The 26448-nt window shown below is 37.9% G+C and overlaps 1 protein-coding gene across 3 annotated transcripts in view; it reads right to left on the bottom strand.

Annotated features, from left to right (window-relative positions):
* atrnl1a (attractin-like 1a) overlaps positions 1-26448 on the bottom strand; it is a 332899-nt gene that overhangs the window by 89896 nt on the left and 216555 nt on the right. For all 3 annotated transcript variants that reach the window (XM_067386115.1, XM_067386114.1, XM_067386113.1), the window contains exon 28: positions 23514-23621. In XM_067386115.1, the coding sequence (XP_067242216.1) occupies positions 23514-23621 (108 nt within the window). The remainder of the gene's footprint in view (positions 1-23513; positions 23622-26448) is intronic.

The raw sequence follows: 26448 nt of genomic DNA, 5'->3' as shown, positions 1-26448 counted from the left end.
TAATACATTCACTAAAGACTTCCTTTGGATCAACAGTGCTCTGATTTTATGTTTTGATATTGGAATATTTGACATTTAGAAAAACAAAAGGCTTGTTAAAAAGTTGCATTTGTGTTAACATCCTTCACCTGAGGCATTATGTGCCTTATGTGGTTGAGCTTTGCTTTTTAGCAAACTTTCTGCATTTCAATCTCCATCTTCCCACTCCAGAGTGGCTGAACAGCCCTAAGGGGCTCTGACTGCTCTATGGGATTTTGAGGTAGGTGGTGCATCCTGAATTCTGAATGTGCTGCCTTCAATCATTATGCACCCACATCAGTCGTATGTTATAGCCAGAACTTATACCATCAGTCCTTGCTTCGTTCTCAAAGACAGGCTTTAAAACAGTGGGTACGTTTGTTGAGTGGCCATCAGGTCTGAGAGTTATGGAGGGATAAAGTGTGAAGGCTTCATCAAATGAAGTAATGAAGAGGTAATAAACACTGAAAGGCGAGGAAAGATCATGTAGCGCAACTGTAAGGGCATAGTGCTAGCAATGGCAAGATCATGGGTTCAATTGCAAGGGAATAACAATGTAAAATATACATCTTGAACATAAGATGCTTTGGAAAAAGTGATTGCCCAATGAATAAATATACATTTAATAAATGAAAATAAATAGGGAGAAAGAGAGTGCTAAACAAATAGAGCCAAATCCAAAAATTTTCAGTTCAGTATGTTTCAAGTGTCTTTGCCATATTTTCTCTGTCAACCAACACAGATGTCTACCCTTCAAGAACTGGGATGTATATACCGTATGGGATGTAAAGCATGATCAGCACTGCTGAAAAAGCATTCTGGCAATATAGAGAGCAGACTCTGAAAGAGAATCTATTTTAACGTTATTTATACCAGATTCAGTTGGGGCAACTGCATCGCCAACCAGATCTCATGGCAATTTGTACGTATTTGATGAGGTGGCTAATTCGTAACAATTTGTACGACCTCACTCGTATTAATTCATATGATTTTTGCTAAATCGTACGTATTTTACAAGTTGCCCAATTCATATGAATTCGTATGAATGACCTACCCCTAACCCCGCCCCTAAACCTACCCGTCACCCAAATCGTACAAATTAGTACGAGTGAGGTCACAAATTCATACGAATTAGGCACCGCGTAAAATACGTACAAATTGGTCGTGAGATAGCGATGGCATCGCGAGTCTACAGTCCACTTCTAGCACACATCCTCTGAATGTTTGTTGGCTGAAACTGAACTATCCATTTAAAATTACATTCCTGACACAGTCTATAATTTGCTATAGTTTTAACACCTGATATTATTTCAAACAGGTATTACAAATTATGGCATCACAATTTATTTATTTATTTATAACATGAAGAAGCCGTCACATACAGCATACGTGTTCAGTTAAGTTAAAGTCAAAGTCAGAGATGTGATTTTTTTTTAAATATGTCTTAATAGACAAATATTTTTACTGTGTATGATGATGGAGAAATATTAGAGCATGTGGTATAAAATTATCAAATACAATGAAGAAAATTATTTCTGAAGCCAATTGAAAAAAAATGCAATATGCCTTGTCATTCATAAGCTATTCTACTGAATTATTAGCCACATATCTACTGGCAAAGACATAATCATATCCATGTATTCATCATGAACACAATAACAGAACTTTTAGTGAGGCACTTTACTATAAACGTGTCTTCTAAAAACTTAAATGAAAATTTAAAGCCTGTAGAACCCCCGTGATGTAATGGAGAGTTACTGAAATTACACCATTGATCCCAACATCCGGTTCTATGAACACTGTGCCTTTGAGCGAGGCACTTAACCCTTTGCTATACTAGTGAGACTCTGTAATTAGTGTACTGTAAGTTGTTATGGATAATAAACTCCTGTTAAATGACATGTAACTGCCTGCTAAATGACAAGCAATTAGACAAGCAGTAAGAAAAAGGCAATTTAAAGAACAGAATTTGTAAGGGTGGCCTCAGACTGCACTGTAGTTAACACTATTTACTCTGAAGCTCTCAGCCCTGTCCTCTACCTCTGAGGAAGTCATGAAGACTCTAACAAAGTTTGCTGCATTTCTTCCACACAGTGATGGTGATTTAATGGTGAAATTCTCACTTAACTTAAATGAGGCCTGGCTTTAATATCTCAGCTTTTCAGTAGACTAATGGCAGTGTCTTTGGGCCAGATTTAGGGCATTCCAGGACTTTTCTCTACATAGTGGACTTCACCAGGGTACAACGGGTTGAAGGTCCAAATTGCAGTTTCAATGCAGCTTCAAAGGGTTTTACACGATCCCAGTCGTGGAATAAGGGTCTTGTCTAGCGAAACGATTGGTCATTTCTTAAAAAAATAAATAAAAATAAATGAATAAATAATTCTATACTTTTTAACCACAAATGCTCATCGTGAACTGCTCTGCGATGCACCAAGCATTGTGTAATCACGTTGGAAAGGGTACACGTAATGTAGGTGGAAGTATCGTGGTAGGGTGAAAAAATCTCATTTTCTCCTCCAACCTCTAAATCGTTCAACATTGTTGTTTTACCTTTTTTTCTAGAGGGCATTTAACTTTGTAGACACTCGGTCGGAACTTCCGCCTACATCATGCATGACTTTTCCAACATGATTACGTAATGTGTGGCACATCGCAGAGTGCAAGTGAACATTTGTGGTTAAGTATATAAATGATTTTTTTTTTTTGACCAATAGTTTTGCTAGACAAGACCCTTATTCCTCGGCTGGGATCATGTAGAGCCCTTTGAAGCTGCATTGAAACTGCAATTTGGACCTTCAACCTGTTGTACTCCAGTGAAGTCCACTATATGGAGCAAAATCCTGGAATGTTCTCCTCAAAAACCTTAATTTTTTTTCGACTGAGGAAAGAAAGACATGGACATCTTGGATGACATGGGGGAGAGTAAATTATCAGGAAATTTTTATTCTGAAGTGTACTTATCCTTTACATTTTTCAATTCAGTGCAATGCAGCAATTTGCATAATAATGGATTTATGAATGATTCTGTTCTGCTTGTGTTTCATGAATGAGCATTCGAAATTTGAAATGTCATGATTAAAATGTGATTGAAAAAAAATCAAGTTTATTTACTACTCTGTGCTTTATTGACATAGTATAAGACCCAAATATTAAATCTATAAAACATATACTATACTGTTCAAAGGTCTTGGGTCAGAAAGATTTATTCCTGTAATGGCAAAGTTGAATTTCACACCAATTACAATAACTATATTGATAACTGCAACTATAAAGTTTTAGTAATCATTGTAATTATATAAAGAGGTCCACACCACAACTATGACGATACTGACAGCAGAGCGACAATATTAAATCACTTTCAGTGAAAGTGAAATATTATCAATTTCAATTTCAACTTTTTTTTTCCAGCTACTAAAAACATTGACAGCTGATCAGAATTCAACTAACGTCAGAGTGTTTGAGGTGAAGTGGCAGATGACAGAACTGTAGCACATGCTTAGAATATACAGTGTTGGTGCTAATATAGTTATCATCATTGTTATCTTTACTGTTATGATTGTTGGTGTGAACGATCCTTCAATCATTCTGATATGATAATCGGTGAAACATTTCATGTTGAAAACAGTTGTGCTGCTTTAATATTTGATATTATAAATGTCTTTAGTCACTGACTTGAGTGTGAATTTATTTCCCCCAAACTTTGGAACAGTATTGTACAATTAATCAGTACTTCAGTAAGCATTCACCTTCAGATGGGTTCACTGGTGGGCTGAATCCTGAAATTACCTGAGGGGCATTTGGTGTCCCATACACTTCTTACTGCTTTATCAGTAGAGATAGAGAGGACTGATGCCCTTTCCACATAGGACTTTCTAGACTCAGTGTTTTTCTGCTTAAATGTTAGAGTCTTTCTGCCCTTTAGAAACATCTTTACACACTCCTCATCTACATACTGAACATATTTTCAGAAACAGGAGAACATGTTTGTCTCATATAGATAAATTACTTTTTACAAGCAAACGCTCAGGAGATTTAAGTTACTTTAAATTCCATTAGCATGGGGAGCTCATGAAAAAAAAACACCATAGAATATATAATGGAGCAAATAAGACCCAGGCTTGCCACTACTACATGTGGAAGAACATGTGAATAACATCCTTGCAATATTAATAAATTATGCTTTTGCATTTATGTTGGAAGTAAACTTGTACAATAAAATAAAATAAAAAAAACAAAAACAAAACAAAACAAAAGAACAGATGTAATTTGCCGATGTTATTTATTAAAAATGTTTTTGTTCATGTTAGTTCACAGTGCATTAAATAATGTTAACAAATGCAACTTTTGATCTTAAAAATGTATTAGTATAAGTCGAGATTAATATTATTAATAACTGCTATAGAAGTATTGTTCATGCTTGTTAAAAAGTGTGAAGTGAAGTGACATGTGGCCAAGTATGATGACCCATACTCTGAATCTGTGCTCTGCATTTAACCCATCCAAGTGCACACACAGCAGTGAACACACACACCGTGAACACACACCCGGAGCAGTGAACACACACCCGGAAAGCATTTGCGGGTACGGTGCCTTGTTCAAGGGTCTCACCTCAGTCGTGGTATTGAGGGTGGGGAGAGCGCTGGACATTCACTCCCCTCACCGACAATCCCTGCTGGACCTGAGACTCGAACCCATGAGTTTGTAACCCTTTGGGTTACAAGTCCGACTCTCTATCCATTAGGCCACGACTGCCCCTAACCTTAACTAATGTAGTTAACTAATGTTAACAAATTAAACCTTCAAGTTATTTTATGCCACATAAAGAAGCGAGAATGTGCATTCAGCAACCATTTAGATTTCTGACAAAATCATATATTGATTAGTTTAAAAAGAAACTACAGTGTCATTTTATTCATTACAAAATATCTAAAATATAAGTATTACTTAAAAATACTGTAACTTCCAAGTAACTTTAAATTATATAATCAATAAAAATCTTTAGAACACAGATATATAATATACACACATTATATATCTTTATTTAGACAGTATTTGAGGCAGCGTTTGTGGTAAAGAGTGTCATTCCCCATTAAACTTTTCAGATATGCCACAACCAGATACAAATGTTTAAATAATGTGTTGTACAGATCCATCATGCTTAGATTGAATTGACTGAAAGTTTAACGGCTCCTGGGTTCAGGTCTGTGTTATGTTTCTGTCTGTGCATCAGTAATGTTATAAAACTAAGCAGACTCCACACCGGCCCGTCATGTTTGCCTTAGGGCGCCAGGCACACTTACTCATACACCTGTCAGTACCTTGGGAAACACATTAGCGTGAGTGCGTGTGTGCCTGTTTGTGCTGAGTTGGCCTGACAGAGAGCAAAAATGCTGGAAATGATTGGAGTTGAGAGGGAGACAAAAAGGCAAACAGGCCATCTGCTGGTCGAGAGAGAGATGGAGAGAGTGTGAGAAAGAGATCCTGAGAGAGAAAGATGGGGAGAGACAGTGAGCGTGAGAGAGAAGGGAGAGAAAGAGATTAAATAAAATAGAGGGATGCGGGGTGGCTGGCAGGTTATCCGAAGCGTGTCAGAAACACTCTCGGCAAGTGTCTTTCATTTTCAGCCTGCAAGCTGCAGTCAGGCTAGCTGTTGTGCTTCTAGTTGCCTTGTGGCTGTGCTTTTTTGCACTGAGTGGTCTAAAGTAGTGCTTTTCAACCGGTGGGTCGCCACTTAAAAATGGGTCACAGGTCTATAATACTTGGAGAAAGCTCTCTGTTGGTATTCCCATTCATATTGATGACTGTGGGCGGCGTGATAGGTGGGCTTCTTTGGCTTTAGTCCTGAATGCTTTTTTTTTTTTTTTTTCTCTATGCATGGTAATTTCTGTCAGTAATTCAGAGCTTAAATCTGCTTCATGAATCAGATACATGTGGTGTCACACATAAAATCTGCCGCATTTTGCAGTTTACTATGCAAAAAATAAATAAAAATAAAAGCTTGTTTAAATTATTGCTCAAACATCAATTCTGCAGACAACACCAAGAGAAACTAGAAGATTTCCTTTGTTGACTTTTTTATACAAGATGCAGTAAGCACTGAATATTTTATAAAAACATGTTGCAAACTTTAAGACACATCTCTGACCACTTGCATTAATTAAGAAATGATGCCACTAACTTTACTAACTCTGGCTAATCCTGCAAATACTTTTGTTTTTAGAAGCAATTTAACGAACTTATAAACAAATGTAAAAACTCTTGGCCTAACTGTCACACACTGTTCCCCCATAAAAATGAAATAAAATAATGGCAATATTAAAGTGTTAGTTCAACCAAAAATTCAATTTCTGTCATTAATTACTCACCCTCATGTTGTCCCAAACCCTAAGACTTTCATTTGTCCTCAGAACACAAATTAAGATATTTTTTGATGAAATCCGAGGGTATCTGATCCACACATAAGCAGCAATGACAATGCATCTTTTGAGGTCCAGAAGGGTATTAAAAGACATTGATAAAACGGTCAACGTGACTACAGTGGTTCAACCTTAATGTTATGAAGCGACGAGAATACTATTTGTGTACAAAAACAAAACAAAATAACGACTTTATTCAACAATATCTAGTGATGGGCGATTATAAAACACTGCTTTGTGAAGCTTTGAAGCTTTATGAATCTTGAAATTTTAGTGGTTCACGTGACTTTGTCAGTTTGATACATGCTCTGAACCACTGAATGGAAACAAAAGATTTAAAAAGCTTTGAAGCTTCACAAAGCAGTGTTTTGAAATTGCCCATAAGTAGATATTGCTGAAAAAGTCGCTATTTTTTTTTGTTTTTGTGCACAAAAAATATTCGTCACTTCATAACATTGAGGTTGAACCACTGTAGTCACATTGACTGTTTTATCGATGTCTTTTAACACTCTTCTGGACCTCAAAAGATGCATTGTCATTGCTGCTTATGTGTGCATCAGATACCCTCGGATTTCATCAAAAAATATCTTAATTTGTGTTCTAAGAACAAACGAAGGTCTTACAGGTTTGGTACAACATGAGGGTGAGTAATTAATGACATAAATTTCATTTTTGGGTGAACTACCCCTTTAATGTTGCCTGCAAAAAACCTATGTGACCAAATGTCCCCACAAGAATAGTAAAACCTGATTTTTTTATGTGGTAAGGACAAAATTCCAGCCCTCATGAAGAAAACAGCTTATAAATAATACTAAATGATGTTTTTTTTTTGTGGAAACAAAAAAGTGCAGAATGAAATTGTATTTACCTTGCAATAGATAGAGCGGTTTGTTTTGCTGAACTCGAAATCAGCCTCAATTTTTTGTTTCTCCAGCAAAGAGTTACTAGAAACTCTGTTAATTCTGTTTCAAAGGAAGTATGGAGTTAGTAAACTTTGAATCAGATTTGTTTCATGGCCAAACATTAAAAATAACTGCAACCAAGATTTGGCTCTGATATACAGAGTAACAATGCACAGTGAGTTCACAAACTGAAAAGATTTACCAAAAATAGTCTCACAATGAAAAAGAAACTGACTGTCCTGAAATGTAGTTTTATCCTGAAAATTTCAATTGAAAAATAGTCACTTTACTTATGAGAAAAATGAGAATATGCAATACTATTTCTAAAATGAACTACTCATTAGGTTACTTGAATTGATCAGCTAATTGTAAGGACAAAAATTGTAAGGACTTTCAAGTAAGGTGTCGTGTTCCACAGAAAAAAGAAACTCATACAGGTTTGGGTGAAAAAAGATGACAGAAATGTAATTTTGGGCAAACTATCTCTTTTAAGGAAGCCCTTAATAATTTACTGTATATACCATGTCTTTTAATGCAATGGCAGGAAAAAAGGTCACTAAAAGCAACACATCGCTTCTATAGAACAAAGCTGTCATGTTGTGCATAACCAAACTCTGTGTGAACTCTAAACAACACTCTAAACCAGAACTGACAGCAGTATTCTGCAGCTGTGTGAACGTATCCAGAGAGAGAACAAAAAAGAGAGAGTGTGACCGCACTTGAGTTACTGCTTGAAAAACATATATAACTGTAGGGAGTTTGCCTCTCCACTTCAGTCACATTCGGCCTCCAACATCCCTCCCAGCTTGCTCCAGGCCTCCAGTAGTGCACAGCACAAGGCCTTAGGGGAGCTCATTGTGTTGGTTATGTGGAGCTCCACAGACAGATTCATTAGCCAGTTCCTGGGTATAAAAAAGGACCGTCCTGCCACCGAGGCTCATTGCCAAATTTCCATTTTAATTGCAGAGAGGGAAACAGAGAGACAGAAGGAGAGTAAGTATACGATCCTATTACTGCTCTGGGTTAGAGAGGTGAACTATGGTCTACACGAACAACAAATTAATCATTTCCTTAATGCTCAGCAAAAGCCATGACTTCTCCCCTCCAAAACAAAAGGTGGAGTATGTCCTTCACACCCTCTCCCACTATTAGCAGTGAAGATGAATGTATTTTCAGAGTCTCAGACATGGGCGGCTCACAAAAAAACAAGCATGAAACATTACACGGCCCATCATTTCAGAAACTGTTTGCTCCAAATCCAATATTGATTTTTTCAGTTCTCTGTGAGAATGAAGCTATTGATTAAAAACACGAAGGGAGAGAAGGAACACAGCTGTCATTAGGAAATAAGAGAAACTCTTAATGGAGAGGCACAGGCAGTTTAAGGAAGTACTGAAAGAAATTAAGTTCACCGATGCAGAAAGTTACGGGTGCGAAACCAACTGCCGACTAATCCTGCTTCAACATATGAATGCCCTGTGCCAGTTATGGAAGATGATGCAAATTCAACCCAGGGCCGTGTCGTCTGCAACGGAGACATCTGTTGTTGATGAACAACATAATTACTTAGACTAGGCAAAAATAAAGCTTTGCAAAACAACATATTTGAGCACAGATTAAAAGACTGTCAAGGAGCCTTTATCGCAGTTATGTGTAAAGTGCGTCTGTCTCTGGAAGATATAGCGGACCGCCATGTCTTTACTCTTTATTTTCTTTCACTCTTTCTCTTTTAATCTCCCTTCCATCCATTTCATCTTTTTCTATATTTCACACCTCTGTGTTAGCATAAATTACATATTAACAGATACATATTAGGGATGCATGAATAATAAAATAAAGAATAAAACGACAGATAAATGACCAATATTTAATTGTTACACCATATCAATTATATAAGTATCAATATATATATATATATATATATACAGTATATGCATGTGTGTGTATTCTCAATTAAGTCACTTTAAATTGACACAATGTAGACACAATGTGAAAATATCAAGACAACAACTGCCACAAGGTGCTAAATAGCCGATATCAACCGAAAATAAAATAAAATTTAAAAAAAGCTAAGGTATAGAGGCACTAACAAGGCCAAAGTCATGGGTTCAGTTCTGAATGCAAAGTAAGTCGCTTTGGATGAAAGCATTTGACAAATCCATTGAAGTAATACAGTATTTTGTAGCAGTGCTCCTGGATAATGTCACCGCCTTTAAGAATTTTAAGAATATTCTTCAGAATGAATTTTTAAAATAAATTGTATTCTTTTTTGGAGACCTTTTGATCTTTAGAAGCTAAGAGAGAAGCAATCAGGATTTGCAAAGACACTCTTGATGAGCAGTAGCATTTTGGATGAAAGCATTTTTCCTGACAGACCCCTTCAGGGTTTTTGACCTAAGTCTCTGAATCTCCTTGACAAAGGAGGGTTTAACTCTTAAGCATTACTAATCTCTAGGGCAGACAGGAATCACAGCCTCTTCCAACACCAGTATGTCACTGACAAATGAAGGAGGTGTCAATTCAGGTCAGCCAGATGAAAATGCATTATGGAGTACGTTTATTTAGAGTATCAGCAATCATACACAGTAGATTCAATTTGTTATTCTACAGCTACTAGCCAAGTATTGTTCTCCATCTGGGGCCAGTTGAACAGTTATGACAAAAATAAGTGATTTTACCTCCATAGAGCTAAACTATATACAGTATGTTGCAGTTATTCAGGGTAACAACTTATTTTGCAGTGTGCTTGTTACATGTAATAACTATAGTAATAACAGTAAATTATGCATAATTACATACAACTAATCCTAAACCAAACCTTAATCCTAGTAATCCTGACCTTATAGTAAGTAGAGCTGGATGATATGACCTGAAATTTTACCTCTATTATGATTAATGAACAATTATTTTGTTTTTTTGTTTGTTTAGGCATAGTTCGCTGACAAGGTCTGTACTGTAAATGCTTGACGATTAAAGGTGGGATATTTTTTTCCTACTGAAAGAGTGCTCCGGGATAACGGCTCACTTTCAGCAGTTATTTTGGTTTGTAACATTTCTTACAGCTTTCTGCTCATTGTAAATCAGATACAGATAAATAAGCACAGTACCAGTACATTTATTTGAATGCATTAATGAGAGCGATTGCATGTGTGAATTAGTCATGTCGTCTCTCTATTGATTGTGAAGCTGTGGGTTGTAAGTAGTTACTTCAAAAGTAGAAAAATATATGCTATAACTTTTGAGATTCTAAACCACTTTAGTGATATATCACAGGACAGCGTTCACAATGAGTTTCTGTGCTTATCTCTGTACGTGCAATCTTCACGTGATGGGCAACTACTGTCTGTATGAGTGTTTGTGTGCCACAATGCATCAGTGCAGTAGCTCACTATAATGATACACATCCGATGGTCTAAATTGCTTGAATGTCCAAAATGGCAAGCCTTAAAGCACATACAATTGATAAAGTTTAGTGAAGACGCAACTGAAAGTGATCTCACTTCGGGGCTCGCCGCTCGCGTGCTGTCTGTGTGTGTTGGCTCACCATGTTGCTTCCATGCCGCTCACTGGACGGGGTGGAGTCACGTGATTACACACGTGGTAGTATGTTTTTAAGGGGAAGTATTAACATGATTTAAAAAAAAAAAAACAAACAAAAAAACGAAATAACTGACATGGGAAAATTACATTGGTTAAGGTTCTGAATTTCGGTTTCGATTACTATTCGATTAATCGTCTAGCCCTAATAGAAAGTACATGTTGTTAATAACTGTCACAGTTTAATTATACATTTAAGTACTGAGTAACAAAGACACCTTAAAATAAACCTGTAACCTTATTTAGTTTTTTATGAATAGACAGACTTTTTTTAAGGGTTAGCGATTCAAATCACTATCAAATTATACTGCTCTGAAGGTTTAGTGGACTAATGATGCTTGAGATTGTATTCCTTGAGAATAATTGCAATTTCCCCCTTTTCTGAGATCAAGGAGGTTCAAGTCCCATTTATAGATCAGAAACAGGAACAAACTGGTTTTTACATTATTTACTATATTACTTATTATTATTATTATTATTATTACTACTACTACTATTTACATGATTGAGCAATATACAGAACAATATAGCAATCGATTCATATATTATACATAATTTATTTCAGAGAGACAGACATAATAAAGTTGGTGGGCAAGCTAAATACTGAATATTTCTAACACAATGTCCCAGTTGTACTTATAAACAAACTACTTATCAGTCATCATTGAAATCACAAAACTTAATGACCCAAAAACATTTTAAATAGAGAGAACATCACTTACTTATTCATATTTTACCGCAAAGGTTAACAATGTGCGTGTGTGTCTCTTATCTGAGCAGAATAAACATACTGTACTGCACATTAAATCCATTAACAGTGTGTGTCTACATAGTAATTACACACACTGACCAATCAAGCCTTCATGAGAGGACTATGATGTCCATTCTTATCTTTTCTGAGCAGATAGTGTTCAGGCAGAGCCAAAACATAAAGTGATATTAAGACGGCTAATGGATCGATTGATTGATAAAAGTTTTATGACCCCTGGAACACAAGACTATTGAACCAGCCCCATCGGCTAATGGCTCTTTCCCAGACTCTCTTTAGCTAATATTGGCCAATGAAACCTTGACTGAAATGTTAAAATGTACAGTTCTGATGGAGAAAGCTTGTCAGTAACCAAGATCAAACACTAATGAATTCTTGCCTAGATGAAAAACATAAGTTAAATCCAATGTACAATTTTAACATTAAATAAAGATATGGAAAAAAAAGTGAAGAAAAAAAAAAAGTAATATATATATATTACTGGTCTCTTAGCTTTGCAAAAAGTCATAAGACAAGAACACAGTTTCCCCATCATCCTTTCATAAAAAGCAAGTACAGAATATCTCTCCGTTTCATTATGTACACAAATATTCTATCAACATCTTCTCTTTTTTATTAATGTGAAATACAATCTTCTGTTACCTTGTACAAGCATATGTTGACTTGTTAGTCTCTCATATGGCACAGCAGGTTATTTAGTTTCACCTGTCAGTCTTTTAACCCAAGAGAACATATGGTTCGGATCTGGGTTGTGCAGCAGAGAAATGTCTGTTTTACAGTAACATGCAGGATCAGCTGAACATGATACAGGGCAAAGTCAAATATCTCTCAGAGCAGCAAAACTGCTGAGTGGAAACAGGGAAGAGAATGAAATAAAAAAGCTGCTAATATGGATAATAGACTGTGATCTGCATGTGCACTTTTCTAAGCATCGCCTTTCACCATAATTATTGGGCTTGACTGAGAAAAATCCAGATGTACGTGAAATGCCCTCCAAGGGCACTTCGACCTCAAGGGACAGCAATGACTACAGTCAAGGTTCAGGTTAAGGATCAGTTAAGTAGGGATTGTGAGTTTTGGTTAAGTCTATTAAGAAATTGACATTTGCTAACCTAGGGTTAAGTGATGTAGTCAAGGATTAACTATAGGTCAAAAAACACATTGAGTTATTCAGCTTTTAATTAAGTTCAGCAGACAGATGCCAGATTTGATCAAATAAGTCAAAAGTGTGTGTTTCACTGTGGGCCAGAAAATATAAATACACTGTTAAATATCACAATGCCCAATTCCCACTGACTTCGGAAAAGTAAAATCTCTACTTGTAAATGTGCGGTGAACTGAAGCTCAACGTTACTCTGAGCGCGGTTGAGCTGGGGCAGCTGTAGGATTTATGAGCAGCTCATAAAAACCATTCACAGATCATCGATCTAGGAGGTGTTCTGGACAGAGATAAGAGGTGACAGAAATCAGCACCCCTGACAAGACACACATTAGAACAGAAGAGCTAAGTATTATGTTGAACTTGCTTGAAGCACTGCATAGGACTAGCTTTGATTAAAGTGTCCAAAACCTGTGAAAGATGACATGGAAAGACCAAACAAATGAACCTCCCCATTTTCTACTGATTTCATAGATTTTACCATATGGCTGCTTCAAAGTGAAATGTGTCATTACTGTGCCCCTAACGATTCCAAGAAGAAATGCAAAAATAATGACTGCTTCCAAAATGATTTTCCTAAAGACTACATGCCTGCCATTGTCAGACTTTGACATGTTCAAGCAAACAATGTTAGCTCTTCCAGGGGCCTGTGCCATGAAGACGGATTAGCTGGCTAGCCAGGTAAGTTTCAGATAAGTTTGCACCAATGCTGGGTTTTAGGTACCAGGTGATAGCGTTGTTCATCACCAGAGTAACTTGCGCTTCACAGCTAACCTGCTCCGGGGCAGGTTATGTTCTAGGTTGGAGATCTCAAACTGAAATTGGGCCAATCAGATGGCACATCCAACGCAATAAAGTCACTCCTTCAGTTTATCTTCCTCCAAATTAAAGGTCACTATATAGCAATATATATCAATCAATAGACTTTCGCATTGTCCGTCATTTTGACGGACAGGATAGTAAAAATTCTGTTTTAACCAATTATTACCAATCATTTTAATTTTTTAGATTTTAATGATAATAAGACGTTATTATAAGAGTTTCTTTTTTTCATCCATATTTTCATTTTTATTCACTATCTTACAGGATAAGCAAATGGGTCGAGGCTATGCATTTATTTATATTATGAAAAGAAAGTTGAACAAAGACTGTGCATCACTTTTCAATTTTTATCTTGAATTGTCATGGATCATGAGTGAACGCGATCATCCCATCCCTTCCTTTTTACTACTTTACATAACGAAATAAACATGAATGAACATCAGAAAATATGTTGCAAGATACAGTAGCTTACCGAAATCTGTATCACGTTCTAATCAGTTCAATCAGTGTTGGAAACAATGTCACTGTCATGATCACCGTCTGTTCCTGTCAGTTCCCGGACTACATCTCCCATCATCCTCTCTGCCACTCACCTGCACACACTTCACACTAATCACCAATCACCACACCCAGCTGCAGCTCATTACACGGACTATAAAAGACTCATACACACACCACCTCACTGCTAGGTCTTGTTTTCCCTGTGTTGCATTACCAAGCGTTATATCCTGTCTGCCTGTCCTGTGTTACCGTTCCTGCCTGTTTCCTGACCCGTTGCTGCCTGTCCTGACCATCGCCTGCACCCTGACTACGATTCTGCCTGTTCCTTGTTGTTCCCGTTTGCTCCCGTTTGACCCTGCCTGTATGACAACGCTCACTGTAAATAAAGCTTTGCATTTGGATCCCTACCTGAGTCCCGCATTCGTTACAGAAGACCTAGCCATACCCAGGTCCAGCAAGCTTTGTGAGCGTTCCCGTCTCGGCAATATGAATCCATCTGCTCAGTTGATGTGTCTCCGTCAAGGAGACAGAGCGTTAGAGGATTATGTCAAGGAGTTTATCGGACTGGCACAGTTAACGTGTTTTGATGAGGTATGTCTCATGATCTTTTTCCGAGGAGGACTGTCTCATCCGCTGTGTTCCGTCATGCCGTTTCACGATCCCAGGTGGTCGTTGGAGCAATATATTGTCCTCGCATTGCAGCTGAGTGGTTCTAGTTTTACCGTGGGTGTCGCGGAGGAACACGACACCACGTTGCATCACGTAATGGCTGCCGCTAAAGAGGACATTCACAAGATGGCGTCAACAACAACAACAACGCCAGTTCATACCCCCGCTGATCGCCCAGAGTCAAGTCACGTCTTCGCTGATCACCCAGAGCAATGTCACGCCTTCGTTGATCGCCCAGAGCAATGTCACGTCGCTGCTGATCGCCCAGAGCACCGTCATGCCTTCGCAGATCGCCCAGAGCACCGTCACGCCTTCGCAGATCGCCCAGAGCAACGTCACGCCTTCGCAGATCGCCCAGAGCAACGTCACGCCTTCGCAGATCGCCCAGAGCAACGTCACGCCTTCGCAGATCGCCCAGAGCAACGTCACGCCTTCGCTGATCGCCCAGAGCAACGTCACGCCTTCGCTGATCGCCCAGAGCAACGTCACGCCTTCGCTGATCGCCCAGAGCAATGTCACGTCGCCGCTGATTGCTCAGAGCCACGTCACGTCTCTAGATCAGTCAGAGAACGTCAAGGATTACGTTCCAGTGTGGTTGACCCACCGCTGGTTTCAGCACGGGCGGCTGGTATTCCCAAGCATACACCAGCCGTCTCATTCTCAATCCCGCCGGCCGCGCCGCTCTCAATCCCGCCGGCCGCATCGCAATCAAGCCCGTCTGTTTCAACGCACCCAAGCTCGTCTGTTTCAACGCACTCAAGCTCGTCTGTTTCAACGCACTCAAGCTCGTCTGTTTCAACGCACTCAAGCTCGTCTGTTTCAACGCACTCAAGCTCGTCTGTTTCAACGCACTCAAGCTCGTCTGTTTCAACGCACTCAAGCTCGTCTGTTTCAACGCACTCAAGCTCGTCTGTTTCAACGCACTCAAGCTCGTCTGTTTCAATGCACTCAAGTTCGAGTCCGCCGGTTGCTACGCAATCAAACTCTCTGGATGCGATGGACGAGATGGCCGTTTCACCAGTGCCCACGGGCAAGATGGCCGCCCTTTCGGTGTCTGGAATAGAAGGGGTTGTTCCAGCCATTGAGTCCGCTCCAGAACCCGCTCCAGCCAGTGAGTCCGCTCCAGCCAGTGAGTCTGCTCCAGCACAGCCTGCTCTCCTGGTCTGTCCTGTCTTGGCCCAGAGGGCTGTGCTCACTTTTTATGTCTTGGCTGTCCTGCGTGCATTGATGAACTCAAGCTCTAAGGACTTTGGAACAGTCTGCCAGCCCGAGCAGCTCGCTGTTGTCTCAGAGCCGTCCGCTGTCGTGCCAGAGCAGCTCCAGCCTGAGCCTGCTGCCATCGCTGAGCTGTCCACTCTTCTTGATACGGCCATGGAGGCCGTCACCGAGCTGTCCGCTCTCCCTGATATGACCACTGAGCACCCTTGGTCAGCCCTGCTGCCGCCGCCCAGGCCGCCTGCACTGCCGCTGCCACCGCCCAAGCATTCTGCCCTGCTGGTGCCATCCAGGCCTTCGGTCCACGAACCTGCGACGGGCCCCGCTGAAATCCCCAAGAACTTTTTGGGGGGGGGCAGTGTACCTGAGGGTGGGGTGCTTGTGGGTGGGGACCCTGCTCAACCATGGCCATTAAGGGCCTCTGAACTGTTATGGCCATCTTTGAACTGCAAATTATTATGGCCTTTAATGGACTCTGACCCGCTGGGGTCACCGATAGACCCTGACCTGCCGTGGCCGCCCGAGCCTCCTGACCCGCCGTGGCCGCCCGAGGCTCCTGGACCTGCATTGGGGACCCCGTTTCTGTCTGCATGCAGGTCTCCAATGCACCCACCCTCCCTCCCTAGCTGTTCCTTTTACGCCGCGAGGACGCGCCTTCCGGGAGGGGGGCGTTATGTCATGATCACCGTCTGTTCCTGTCAGTTCCCGGACTACATCTCCCATCATCCTCTCTGCCACTCACCTGCACACACTTCACACTAATCACCAATCACCACACCCAGCTGCAGCTCATTACACGGACTATAAAAGACTCATACACACACCACCTCACTGCTAGGTCTTGTTTTCCCTGTGTTGCATTACCAAGCATTATATCCTGTCTGCCTGTCCTGTGTTACCGTTCCTGCCTGTTTCCTGTTTGTTGACCCGTTGCTGCCTGTCCTGACCATCGCCTGCACCCTGACTACGATTCTGCCTGTTCCTTGTTGTTCCCGTTTGCTCCCGTTTGACCCTGCCTGTATGACAACGCTCACTGTAAATAAAGCTTTGCATTTGGATCCCTACCTGAGTCCCGCATTCGTTACAGTCACGTAACATAGAAAAGCCATTCCTTGACCATAAACTTGATAGTCAGCAGGAAAAATAACAAAACAAACCATTTAAAACAAAACAAACTGGATTAGAAACTTAATTAAGTATAAGTATTATAACTTTATTATAAAATGGACTTAAATTGGGTGCTTGCCTGTGTGTAATCAAACGCATTGTTTTCATTTTACTCTGGAGACTGAACTTGCGCTCTGCTGCTACACTGGAGTGCACTCACCACCAGCTGGACAGGGGTGGGAATTACAGTTACAAGTTACATCAGCCTCAGTGTAATCTGTCAAAATGACGGACGGCCTTCATATTTTTCCATCACTGCAAAAAAATTCAGTCAATAACGAAAAATTTCGGTTAACGCGACCTCTGCTATCTATCTATCTATCTATCTATCTATCTATCTATCTATCTATCTATCTATCTATCTATCTATCTATCTATCTATCTATCTATCTATCTATCTATATTTAACAATGAAATTGCTTTAATGATTACTACTTAGAATTACTTTATGATTCATATATGATTTATATAATTATTATATGATATATATTAATATTAAGCATTTCGTTTCAATGAATATTGATATATACAGATCATATGTAATAAATAAAATAAAATATGTAAAAAATAAGCTGTAAATAACTTTAAATATGATGTGACCTTACATGTTTGAGTCTCTATCACTATATATTATCAACTATATAAACTAACTTTACAAGTTTCACTTGCACTGATTGAGCAAGAAAATTTCTTTTATCTGTGCTCTTTCATGGACAAGTATTTTCATCAGTGTAAATGCGTTTAAATACTTCATTTTCTTCAATCTCTTAACATTCAGCAAAAGAGTTTTGAATCATGCTGGCTCTCTCGCGAGAAGTGAATGTGATTGGCTGTTCACCACTGATGTCACGCATTCATGTGCACGTGCTCCATGAATTCAAAGCCTGAGTTGACAGAGAAAGTTGATGATAAGCATCATGGTAACAACAAAGCCAGATTGGAGTGGTTTGTTTTTGTCAACTCAAAACTAATCATATAACCATGAGTTTGTTCAACTATCATCATGGTACAGGCCCCATGTAGATGCAAAAACAAAACAAAACAAAACAAAACACAACAGCAACAACAACAACTACAAACATCAAACATCTACTAAAAACATCAAACCAAACCAATATGAAAGCAACAACCCAAACTGAGAAAATAATAAAAAACAAACAAAATCAACAAATCCCCCAAAAAATCAAATCAGACTAAAATGAAAAACTAAACAAAAAGAATAAACCAAACCAAGAGAAAAACAAATCACACCAAACCAAAATATATATAAAAAACAATAAAACAAACAAACAAGCAAACAAAAAAAAAAAACTAAAAATTGCACAAACCAAACAAAAACTAATCAAATAATTAGGTGGCTAATTCATACGAACCCCTAACCCCGACCCTAAGCCTCCCCATCACTGGGGTTTAGACAAATCATATGAATTCGTACGAGTGAGGTCGTATGAATTCGTGCGAATTAGCCACCTTGTAAAATACGTACAATATTAGCTAATGTTGGTACTTCATCTCAAAAGAAAGGGATAGATATGGGATATGTATGCGTTTTGTGGACAGCAATCTAAGATTTCTCACTGTTCTTAATTAACCAAAGACTGAAGATCTGTCTGCAGGGAGGAAGAGAGAACCTGTGTAGAGAGCATGAGCAATCTTTAATATCATCCACTGCTGTCTGATGATGAGCAAGACATGACAGACAGAAATAGAGAGGATCGGTTTTTTGCTCATGAGAGTTGGAGCTGATGCTGCTGTGTATTTGAACAGCTGAGATTGTTTTGATAAGTGCAGTCCAGAGACAGACAGCTCACAGAACAGATGTTTGGGTCCCTGCTCTGAGGACTACAGTTGTCATCTCCCTGATCGCTCCCCACCACTCTCAGCTTCATAACATCAACAGCACATTTGGCCAGAGTGTAGAGTGTAACTGATGCCAACCAGAGAGAAAGATGCGCTACCTCATATTGAAGCAGCTTCAGAAGAAGGTTCTTTCTATATACATGAAACAGTAACGCTACCAATTATGCCAAAATCTAACAACACAAACTTAATAAAACCATGAATTTGCAATCACAAAGTGAATACACAGAATACTGATGTGCTGAAAACAAGATGATATTTACACAGTGACAAACTGACACAAAGTTTTATACATGTAGTATATAAGTCTTTAACACCTACTGGCATGAGGTTTGTTTATGAACTTCCTAGATTGACTGCCTTCTATGACAGCATCTTAACAGAGAAAGAACCTCATAAATGAGGTTTTATTGATTTTAATATAGTTTGGTGTCAGCCTGTCAGGATAGGAACAGGATAGGGCACCATTCTTGGCATTGACGAACTTATCACAAACGAAAAAAAAGTGTTTAATCAATCAATTTATTTCAGTATTTATTTATTTACTTATTTTTATTTTTTATAATTTGTAATCTATATTTATATTTATGATAGTTATCTTGCTTTACCTGGCACTTTTTTTTAAAAGAATGAAATCATTAGAATGATTTCTGAAAGATCATGTGGCTGTGAAAAAACAAAACAAAACACTTTACCATCACAGCTATAATTTACATTTTAAAATTATTTATTTTTAAAATGAATTTTATTCAAAACAATTTATTTTTAAATTTAAATAAAAAATAAACAAAACAAATACACTGAACCTTGGTGAGCATAAAAAACATTTTAAAAACATAAATAACGGTGCTGTATGTACAAAAAATAAATAAATAATTAAAAAACCTTGAATGTTTTAAAGCCTGTGAATGTGTATGTGAGTTTGTGCATTCATGTGAATAACAATCGTCTTCACCCAGTCAGCTTATAAGTGTCATAAATAGTCTTTATCTCCACACAGCCCACTGGAGGTAAATACAGCACATTAAAACATTACATATGAAATTGATTCATTTCTCCCAGCATTACAAAAACACTGGGCTGCTATCGATCAGTCTTCACACAAAGCGAGATAGGTTTTGGCGTAGTGCAGGTGCTCTGGGCTGCGGCTTCATCAGCTTTATTACATTGTATGGACATTATATGGATGGAAGATTTATGCTAATAACTCACCTCTTTGTTTTATAATGCAGCAAGGTCATAGAGGCTGCTGCAATCAGATGTGACACAACAGCATACCTAGGGAAAGGCAGCCTATGATTTGTCTGCTTGTTATTTCACACATGTCGTCAGATCTTATAGTGAAACACTTCCATAAAATCTATCAATAATTTAACACTCTTGATTTAAGCCTCAATCAAACAGTTATCATCTACTGAGCTGAGCTATAAGGGGCTTATTTGTGGTACCACTAAGCTAAATAGTAGGACTGCCCCTCCACCAAAGATTTTTCTAGTCGACTGGTAGCCATTCGCTTAAGTCATTTGTCGACTAGTCACATGTTTAAAAAAAACAGCAGTGAGACTGTCTGAACATTTTAATAATTTATTAATAAACTAGTGTTTTCTGAGTCAGTGTTGACTGCAAAGAAGTTGACGACACTCTGACTTGTCATCCTTACAGTATAATGGATGCGCCTATAGAGAAAAATGCAGTTTAAGTTAAATGTCATGCACTAAGTGCGATACTAATTTAGCTTCCATACTCCCCACTAGAGCTGTCAAAAGAGCTGTCAAAAGTACCAAGTGAGTACAGGAAATTTTAAAAACGTGACGCTTTGAGCACTGTTGAGTGGACTTGTAAACGCCTCTGATTGGCCACTGTGTTCACACGCTCATCGGATATGCCTGTGATTGGCTTCAATGATCAACACTTCAAAAACATGTTGTAAATATTCATCAATGACGCTCTTCACCGAGCGCTTACACAGATACACAAGGGAGCATTTGAAAGCAGGTGCCTATTGCTGACCAGTCCGCTGATAGATGCCTACTTTCCAAAGCTCCAGCTTCCAAAGGCTTTCAAATTCAAACACTTCTGTGTGCTTTCAAACACTTCCATGCGTTGATCATTATAGCCATTCACAGACATAGCCGATGAGCGTGTGAACACAATGGCCAATCAGAGGTGTTTACGAATCCGCTCAACAGTGCTAAAAGCATCACATTTTTAAAATTTCAGTATTTTGACAACTCTACTCTGCACAAACACTTGGATATGCGCCTAATAATAGCACACATTTATCTAGGTTAACAATAGAGCTGGCAGCCATATAAAGTGACTAACGTTAGGCTATAACTTTCTTGTTTCAAATGATAAGCCTGCATGTTTGATGTTGATGAACGTCACCTTTTGGGGTCATACTTTACCCTCTCGAAATGATCCTACACTTTGTATTTCCTGCCCAATATAATTACCACATGGACCAGCGGTGTTATTAATCTGTCAATCAAGGACTACATGACTTCAACACTTCCTTTTTCTTTTTCTTTTTTTTTTTTTGGGCGACCAACTGACCAATTAAAATTTGGTTGACCAGGCCTCTTCTCATCGACTAACGTTTAGTCAATTATTAGGGAGAAGCCCTACTAAATAAGGTCTTAAATAATAAAAGTAATAATGATAAAATATAATAAAATAATATATAGATTTATATTCTTTATTTAATTTAATGGTTAAATATAAAATAATTTAAATAATATATATATATTTTTTTTTTCTATTTAATTTAATTTATTTTAAATTAATTTCAAAATTAGAGTTTAAAAAAAATCCCCAGAAGAACAGCTGCTCTTGTTCACAGCAGATGTTGTTTGCACCTGAAGAGTTCTGGAGGTAACAGTGAGGACACCTCAGTCAATGTAAGTTTTTCGCACACTTCAGTCCAGATATTGAGCACAGCATGTCTAGCACACTTTTAGCACTCAGCATGTTTTTCTAGCAATTAGTGGTTTTCTGGTATGATTCAAATTATATTGCAGCTATTAAAAAAAAGTCTAAGAGGCTTGGGTGAATTTTGAAAGCACATCCAGATTTCCATGCATATGTTTCCAGAGCTCTTTTCCAACACACAGTGCTTACACAGCCGCACAATGCAGATGTAAGAGCCACAATATAAAGAAGCCATCAAATAAACAGACCGCCAAACATTTGTTTGACTTTTATACAAGGTCAAAGATTGCAGATGGCATTTAAAAGATTCTTGAAAAAGTCTGCATCTTTGAAAACAAGTAAGAGAAGCCGATTAGAGGAAGAAATCTTACCACATATCAAAATAAATCGAAACAATTCAGCTGGCATGTTATAAATATATAACTTCAATCACAGCCTGGTTGAAATCAGGTAAAAAGAATATCTCAGTAAAGTAGATGTCAAGTAAGGACTATTTAAATTGGTGTGAAGTGATCTTCTCATATTACACTTGTAGTGTAAAGTTGATATATGCTTTCTTTATCTCTGTGTAAAGTACTTTGACAACAAACATTTCCATTCAAGTGCAACAGTCACATGCAAGAGAAATATTCAGAGCCAGTGAAAGCATCCATCCGCAACCTGTGCTTAACAATCAACTTAGACATGAAATGTGATGATGGCCCTGCTCTTTGGCCTTGCTGCTTAATGAGCGAATATTCACCCGTATATTATGCAATTATGCTAAATGGAGACTGCACTGTTACAACAGATGTTGTTTAATCAACCTCTGAATTAGGAAACTGCTGCAAATTCATGATTTCCACTCTCTTCTATTAAAAAAAAAATTGTGGAAAAAATGATAAACTCAAGTGACGAGACAACACATTGTGCACGTTCTGAAGTTCTTGGTGCATGTTGCTTTTTCAAATGCATGTTATAAGTAACTAAATTTCACAGCGCCTCCAGAGAAGGAGCAGCATTTACTGCAAACTGATCGATCTGCTCTATGGCCCTGCTCTTTGGCCTTGCAGCTTAATGAGTGAACATTCACCCGTACATTATGCAATTATGGTAAATGAAGAGTACATTGTTACAACAGATGTTGTTTAATCAACCTCCGAATGAGGAAATTGCTGCAAATTCACGATTTGGTTACACAATGAGGTTATTCTAGGGCTACATGATTAACTGAAATGAACCGAAATCGCAAAGTTTTAATTAAACAAGTATATGCGCAGTGAGTTTCATGGTGAAGCGCGGCAATGAGGTCAGAGTGAGTCTCACTTGTGGACTTTCTGCGTGAGGGCATCATCAGACCTTTCAGACCTTGTGTGTCTCTGTCTTTGTCTATATAATATACATATATAATAAACAACAATCCAATCCATTCCATCTACTGCTTCACAAATATAGTAGGTAAATGACTATCAAATATCTACAAGCCTACAATCGAAGGTACCCACCTCAACCTGGCCCTGCAGAAGCTCTTCCTCTTCCTCCGGAGCATCGAGTGCCACTGTAACAGAGGCAAATGGACGGCTGGCCATCTGCTGGCGCTCTCGCATTAGTTGCTGTAGAAGGAAAAAGAAAAAAAACAACAGTGTTCAGTTGCATAAAATACATAAATTAATACAAAAATATCCCTAGTATTGGCTTGGTGCAAGGAATATTTTAAATATATTTTGACCCACTGAAGTCTTGGGGGTGGGGGCAGCCATCTTAGATAAACTTTTGATGATATATTACCCACTGAGGTAAAAGTTAGAATAAACAAGTGTCACAACAGATGTTTTCTCAGCATCTTTTTCAAATTGATTTGAGTCACTTGCAGCTGCATCACTCACATCAGCGAAGGCCTGAATGTTCTTGTTCCAAACAGTGGTATGCATTATCACTTTCTCTAGTCTGTGCCAAGAGGACAGACATGAGACTGAGAGGATGTCAAGGTGAAGGGTGGCAGGATGTCCGTGAGTTGATTCATAGGAGAGTCACGGTAATGATTGTTAAAGTACGCCTGGCTATGTGTAGATGTGTGTGTCATGGTCAAGAGACAAAGAAACTCACTAGTAGAGCATAGATGGTTTATGTTCCCTGACAAGTCCTTCAGGAGGTGAGAAGGACACTGTGGCATGTCTCGCCTGAGCTTGTAAATGGCCCATAAAACACATAATTAACCTCTACATGCAGTAAACAATGCTTGTTTGTATGTGTGTATGTATGTATGAGACCAATATGCTTAGTTAATTTATAATAATGACGCATGCATACTATAGAAGATATAAGAATGTTCTATTGAATGACAACAGTCAACAATAAAGATTTTAGAACATCACAAGTATGGAAACTAGTGAACATCTGCTGTAGCTTTTATATCACAGAACAGAGCAAATGAAAACTGATATTTGAGAGAAAATAGATAGAGTCAGAATTGCTTTTTATCACATGAACTCGCACACTGTTCATGCTGCGTGCACATATCACACACAACTCCATTTCCGCAAATGGTACAGTATAAACTGCAGTTCTTATGGGAGCTGTGAGCTTCCAAATGGGAATGACTTACATTATGTGTAGCAAAACACCAATAAAATGATATGAACACACATACAAACAACAAAAGCCAGAGATATTTAACCCATTCTGTGTGGAAGTAGGAGAAACACTGAGGTCAATATATTGACATATATGCATATATGCTTTCAATGTCTCCCCATGTATTTAAAAAAAAAAAAAAAAATCATGAATGAGGAATATGAGGAATTAAATGGAATAATTGTTGCCGGATATTCTTCGATTCCTTCCTTTCAACGTAATTAAATAAGACATTAATTGTAAGAATAAATGTAAAGAACTAAATTTCTTGATACTATGCAGGATTTAATGTACAGTCAGTTTGGTCACTGTCACAGAATAAACCTGGTGATAAAAGGGTCTTTATCATCCTGAAGGGGTTTCTTCTGTGATAATGACTGGCTAACTGTATTATTATCCAGCTAAATACACAGCTACTTAGCGAATAAATAAATGAACATTAAATATTGATTTGGTTTGAAATGATTTCATTATGTGAGATGAAAAAGACTTTGGAATGATATTGATGGATATTGATTTGGAAAGATCTTTGTTGGTAATTACACAAAAATGATGCAGAATGCCACAACTGACCTATCAAAATCAAGTATTAAGGGAGCCAGGTAATAATAATAATAAATAAAAAAAAAAGTGTTCAAAAGAGTTTACACCTTTTAGCAATGACAAATGCCAGGATATCAGCTACTCTATCTCTGAAGTAAATACACTAGAATAAATATGGATTTGCAACCATGATATCAAACAGTACAGTACATTAGGATAAGTACAATACACCTTTAGGAGTAATTCATTAATAGCGGTTGACTTTATTATTCTTTTACATACACATCACACACAAAGATGCTCAGTAATGACTGAAATTCACTACCTTGAGTCTGGATTTCTTAACCCTTGTGTACTGGTGCAGGTCAATTTGACCCGCTTTAATTTTTGAGTTAACCTTCGTTTTTGTTTTTTGTTTTTTTCTTGAAATTTTGTGTCTTTTTCTCATTTAGGGTCATGAACATGAATGCAAAGTTTCAACAAGCTGATGTTTTTTGATACACACTAAATTTTGGTTCCTTTGGTACTGTTTGCAGATTATTGTAGAGGTAAAAAAAAAGTATAAAACTTTAAAATATATAAAATATATATATTTTGATATTTTATATAAAAGATATATTTTACAAATCATGTTCAACTCTAAAACTTCAAGAAAATAAAGTTAAATATCTGAAAAAAGTTATGTGCTGAATTTTAGGTTGATATCTCAAAAAAAAAAAAAAAAAAAAAGTTTTAGTAAGACTTTTTGTGTGCAGTACCAAACTTTTTTAGTAGATGACATCCAGACTCCACTGGTGACTCTTCGATTTACATATATGGTTTGAGTGATCTGAACCATATTTTCCATACTTTTCAAAATATTTATGAAGTAGACATCCTATTCAGAAGAAGTTTGGGCAGTAATGTTAATATTTGATTTGAATGCGATCCCTAAAACAAAACAAAAAAAAGGCAAATAATGTTATAGTTTGGCACTGCATCACAAATGAAGAATCTATCGCTTTTTATCTATTGCTATCTATTTCTTTTGAAAATCAATCACCAAATACTTCAAACGATCTATAGTTTGTCAAGATTACTTTAGGTTTAGACTAAGATATTATTGTTATAAATATAAATGTATAATGGTAAATGTCCCACAGGTCGGGGAGGGGCAGTCTTAAAAATATTTTTTAAATCATAAATTCAGATATTTATTCTTTGTTATATGTGAAAAGTATTTATATTAAAAGTTAATTATTTAAACATGACTGCATTTTTTTT

Source organism: Chanodichthys erythropterus, chromosome 5 (genome assembly GCF_024489055.1).
Source record: "Chanodichthys erythropterus isolate Z2021 chromosome 5, ASM2448905v1, whole genome shotgun sequence".
NCBI classification, from domain to species: domain Eukaryota; kingdom Metazoa; phylum Chordata; class Actinopteri; order Cypriniformes; family Xenocyprididae; genus Chanodichthys; species Chanodichthys erythropterus.
The sequence above is the reverse complement of the archived record's forward strand: the minus strand, read 5'-3'. Positions and strand labels throughout refer to the sequence as shown.